This window comes from Aspergillus nomiae (genome assembly GCF_001204775.2).
Source record: "Aspergillus nomiae NRRL 13137 chromosome Unknown contig00769, whole genome shotgun sequence".
Lineage (NCBI taxonomy): Eukaryota > Fungi > Ascomycota > Eurotiomycetes > Eurotiales > Aspergillaceae > Aspergillus > Aspergillus nomiae.
The window spans coordinates 1-5,457 of NW_015378824.1; the positions used below are offsets into that span (position 1 = coordinate 1).

The following is a 5,457-nucleotide window of genomic DNA, read 5'->3' on the forward strand; positions in this document are numbered from 1 at the left end:
TAAATCCGCAATTTGTAAATATAGATTGTGGATATCCGTGGACATTGCGGATCGTGCCGCAGTCTAAGAATAACTCTAAGCACCGCCTTCCCAAATGATCATACATTGGTTCAGACTGGTCAATAACGATTCGCATTCGAACCTGGGCAGGTGATCCTAGAATAATCTGGAAATTCGGAAATAGAAAGTATATAGGGATCACGACTCCCAGACCCTCTTTCTACAAAGGGATTAGAAGATAAAGAGAGTTGGAAGATGATCACAATATAATTAGAGATACAATATAGCAAGTACCTACAGTAGGATAGAGGAGACAATTTAGTTTAACCACAAAAACGTCAAGCGGCCTGAAACATGTCCAAGAACCACATTGTTATCATTAGTGGCCACACATGTTGCCCGATAGTCTGGTGGAAGCCAAATTAATTGCTGTCCATTACGAGTTATCCATTTCTCACAGACAAATATCCCATTTTCTTGTTGTTGGGTGAGGGAGGTAAGAGGCTGGCAGCTCAAAGAAAGTGAGCCGCGGTCAGTAGCGAGAAATCCATTAGTTGAGAGCGACAAGGTGTTTACACCCACGTCAAACTGCAGCTTATCTGCTTCAACGCCAGATGCTGGATCCCAGAGCCGCACGGTGTGATCATGAGAGGCAGATACGACCATCTTCCCGTTAGGTGAGAAGGCCACCGCGCTGACTGAACTCGTGTGGCCCTGCAGCATATAGCGTCCCACCCCCGTGGCTGGATCCCAGAGCCGTACGGTATCATCACCAGAGGCGGACGCGACCGTCTCCCCGTCAGGTGAGAAGGCCACCGAAGGTTGCGGGAGTGATTGACAAGGGAGTGGGATGGAGGAGCGTGCATCTGTCTGGTACGCCGTGCAACTTCAAGTGGTTGGTATGCGGAGGTAGCTCACACACTCTAGCTGCATGAGATTGTGCCGCAGAACACACGGCGTCGATCGTGTGGGTCGATGTGGATCGGAGCTCTGGTAGCTCGAAGAAGCTCGTCCTCCTGGTGGTGTCAGCAGCTCAATACAGCAACCTAGTTCGTTTTGCTTAGACGGCGCAGAGACGGGAAATGCTGCAACAGCAACACAGCTGGAGCCAAACCATACCGGAAAATGTAGCCTTGGTCTGGAAGGAGAAAATTGGCATCAGAACTCACAACATCATTTGCACAGCCCCTTACCATCTTCTGTTTCGCTTGGGCCACGCAGATACGATACTACCATCATCCGCTAAACAGGCCCGTCGACGTGTCATGCGAGGCAAATCTCGCCATGCACAGTCAATGACCGGACAGGATTTCGCAATGTCGTTCGAAGCAGCGCAGGAGGTGGTTCGGCGGTGGGATTGGTAACTGACGAGGGAAAGATCGTGGGAGGCGGAATACTCCGTACATTTCACCCGATATTGAGGGAGACATCTCGTTGTTATTCGCTCGAACTGTTGCATAAGCGGTATACGGCGCAGCGACTCAGTCAAGCCGATGGTTGGTGATGACGTCAAATTTTGTGGTCGACCACAAATTGACGTCATCACCTCGTCTTCCGTATGCTTCAAAAGACACTCCAGGCTTGAAAAATCACCTTCCATTTCACCGACATACCAAGCGTTTTCTGTGCGAGTTCTGGCGGCCGAGTAACGATCCGCTCTCTTTTCACCAACAATCGAGCAATCAGTGCAATCTCGGTGATCAATATGAAGTCTGTGCTCTTACCCCCGCTGCTCTTGCAAGTCAACCCAGCCATATCCCAAAGAGAGCTAGCACCCTTTGGGAGCGGTGTCTGCAAATGGGGTGGAGAAATCGTCGTCGGTGGACGACCTAGTGGCTGCAGAATGGTTGACTGGTGTTATTATGAGTCTTGGGGAGTCTATTGCAAGTTGACTTCTTTCAATAACCAATATTGGTGTCATGATTATCCTTGGCCCTGTGGTATAATCTGCAATAAGTGAGAGACGTTCCCTCAGCTATCCGCAAAGGTTCTGAAGCTGATGTGAAGCAGACCACCAGAGGGCTATGACGGTGCCACATTGTTGATGGAAAGTGAGGGAGATCGGCACGAAGAGTTATAGTCAAGAGCTTAGTCGCTTGGGCAGCAGGGAGCTCACTTGCAGTTTGTCTATCATTGCCGAAAGAGTCTCTGAGATCTGATTGCGATACATTTGATGTCTCGATTGGAGGTTGGCAAGCGCGGTTAATACTGTATTCAAATCTACCACCATAAGAGGGCTCGTAAACTGCAAACTTCGTCACCATTAGGCTTCATGGATAGGTTGAAATCACTGAGAATGGATCAATTCCTCACGCTGATGCTAGAATAACCTTGCTTCAGCAACTATTTTCGCCAGTAACGTGACCTATGAAAAGAGGCTGGCCTACCTGATGTAATGCCCGTATGTCGAAAGTGGCCCTCAGCACTCTTCTCTCACTCACCAACAGCCTGGAATTGAGGTGGTGGCAGAAAATCTAGGCGGGGTGTATTCTTGGCCGTCATGGCATGGTTTGGCTACTTTGAGTTTCCGTCTGTCATGGTACCATTCACGGTAGGGACGGGCCGGAAATATAGGCCAACCGCTTTCAATAAGCTAGGGCTTCGGAACTAGGGTTTGAAAATCGGCTTCGCCTGTCTAAAACAAAGATTGTAAATGCCAAGAAATGCCAAGCCTCCTTTGGAAAAGCCCAAAGTAGCTTGCTCCATGCTTCGGTATTGTGTCGTATCAGAATATCTTATCACAGATGACTGTCATATTACTGGTGAATACGCACTTCGCACGCTGTGGACCACGAAACCATAAAATGCCCAATGTAGCCTTAAATAAGCAACCGCTGGAGGTGGAACCGTAAAACAGCGCTTAAGGACCAAATAAAAGGCTTAAAGCATGTAGCTTGATGGCTAAATAAGGTGGGGAAGTGCCCCCATGACAAACTTGAAGTATAAATGATGAGAGAGCAGGGTGGCAGTTATGTACCAGATCCTATACCCTCCTTCTAGAATCCTTCTACTATCATGCTTTCAGCTCGCTCATGATAAATTTCAGATAAGTTCCAACAGATCTTTTTCCAGTGTCGTACACAGTTTGGATCCCAAAACCACGACTCTAGGCCAAATGCGTATTCTCTATTGACAAGCCGCCCGAGCTTTTGCCTTAAACTTAGACGATCTGTGGCCAGGTCATATCCCCACTGCCTATAATCAGCTAGTTGATCGATAAGATGATCAACCAAAGGCTCTCCATTAATTGATGGCGAAACATGATCCAGCAGACTCTCTAAGAAGCTTGATAGAAGGTGGTGATAATCGTCGACCGAAAGTTTCTCCATCCCGGATGTCTTGAAGTGGGCTAAATTCTTGCTCTCTCGAAAGAAAGGTCGTAGAAACATTTTGTAAGGTTCCTGTTCGGTGTTCACCATTTGGCTGCAGGGTACGAAGTTAAGCAGAGCTTCTTTCGGTATATAATCTAAGCACAGGTATTCATCTGCATTATGCGCCCATTTTCTCGACAATTCGCTGATAATGGAGCCTTTGAACCTAGGCTTACTATCAAGAAAGAGAAGTAAATCTGAAACCCGCCATACTCGAACTTTTATCTCGTGCATTTTAGACGTATCGAATATCGCTAGGCCACTTTGCTGTGAATCTGTGGCGATTTGGTGCTTTTCAAACGATCTATGTAACGTCCATCGGAAGTCAGCGCTAAGAGAGAGAAATGGCGAGATGTAGTAATTCGTATCTAACGGTGTTCGCCCCTTGTTGATCTGAGTTTTCTGGAGGTGCTGTGATATTTCACCAGACAAATCCTGAATTATGGGCAATTCATCTTCTAGGTCGTATACCGATACTCGAAGTTCACAAAACTCTTCCCATTCCTGGTAGAGATGAAGATCTGATCCGAATGTGTCACAGTAGTTTTCCGTGAAATCATCGATAAATCGAGGAAATAATTCACCATGCATGTGCGCTCGGAACAAGATCTTAGGGTACGGCTTTTGATGTTGTTTCATGTTCATAAACGTTTCCACTTTAACTCCAGTTAGCTATAATATCACTGTAATTGATATGGACAGACCTACATTCTCTCCAATCAATATTGTGCATCAGTTTCTCAGTAAATTCAGCTGGACTGTGCGGGTTATGAACATATGAAGCTTTCACTTTATATATTGCATCTGATAAGCTCATAATGCTATTCGAGACATCACCTAGATGTTGGGGTGATTCAGAATATTGATAGAGGTAGTCGCTAACCGCGCGAAGAATATGCGTAGCAGGTTGGTTACAAGCCATATTGGTCAAGATTGATCCTTAATTAGGTCTACTTCGAAATACTATATTGTTGGGGGCGGGAGCGGGGGCCGGGGAGCATTAGTTAGAATATTGCAAAAGATACAAAATGCCCTATCAAGAATGAAGGTTCTTCGCTGAGAGTGAAGACTAGAGACTATTGATAAGACAAAAAAAAAAATAAAAACAAAAAACAACAACCCCCCCTTCCCCAGCTAGATAAAGCTAACCGGGGATTGACACGTCACCATATATGACTAATAGGTACTAAGTAGACGGTCAGATGACATGCCGATATGACGTGGCCAAGGCAAAGCTGTGAAAAGATAGGCAAAAGGCTTTCTAATGGGAAATATAGGACGATGCATGGAGGAACGGCCTGTATCTATAGGCAATGCTACAGTGAGCTGCGAAATTAGCTTGCCCATCTCACACTTTTGTGATTTCTATAAAACTCTAGATGCTAGGTTACTAAGTCATTCCACAAGATACTATTGGTTTAGTGATGATTGCGAAACACAACACTGGTTTAGATCCTATGCCAAGATTACTTTAAGAATGAAGCAGAATTTTGCTGGGTAAGTTGGTCTTATAGATTTGCAGAGTATGGTAAATAAGAGCCAAGCTAAATGCAGATAAAGTAGGATATGTACAGGAAGAAAAGTGAGCGCGTGAGGTCCGTTCATCGCAAGGCCCTGTTATAGTAAGAGAAATGTAGTAGGCTAAAATTATTGAACAAAATATGTAATTAACGCCCTAGAACCCTAAGGCCAAGGCAGAACCAGTTCCAAGGCATTCCAGGAGCGAAGGAGAAGTGTGTGTGGTAACGATCCTGTCTCTTACGATCTGGCGCATCTCAAGAAGAGGTCTGTTACGCCCGTGGCTTCGTTGTCAAGTCTGCGACCAGTTAGCGGATCACGTTCCCAGGGTTACTAACCTAAAGTTGGCCTTCGACCCTCGTTGCTATTAAATTATAGTCTTGGTAAGGCGGGAGTCGATACAAGACTACCATTGATACTAAACCATTGTTATTATAGAGATATAGTTAATATTAGACTACTGTCGTTTCAGGGATATAGTCGATACAAGACTACTATCGATACTAAACTTAAATTTAAAAGGCCAAGCCTACTGAATACGTATATCTAATAGTTAAAAAGTACAAAC

At 45.4% G+C, this 5,457-nt stretch overlaps 1 protein-coding gene across 1 annotated transcript; it reads right to left on the reverse strand.

Moving 5' to 3' along the window:
• Positions 1-318: 318 nt before the first annotated feature.
• Positions 319-4,293, reverse strand: ANOM_011781 (WD40 repeat domain-containing protein; the record flags this gene model as incomplete). Its single annotated transcript, XM_015557037.1, has 5 exons — positions 319-886; positions 956-1,016; positions 1,614-1,851; positions 3,081-4,027; positions 4,080-4,293. 5 exons carry the CDS (start codon positions 4,291-4,293, stop codon positions 319-321), a joined length of 2,028 nt encoding a protein of 675 aa, XP_015400890.1.
• Between the last annotated feature and the right edge of the window lie 1,164 nt (positions 4,294-5,457).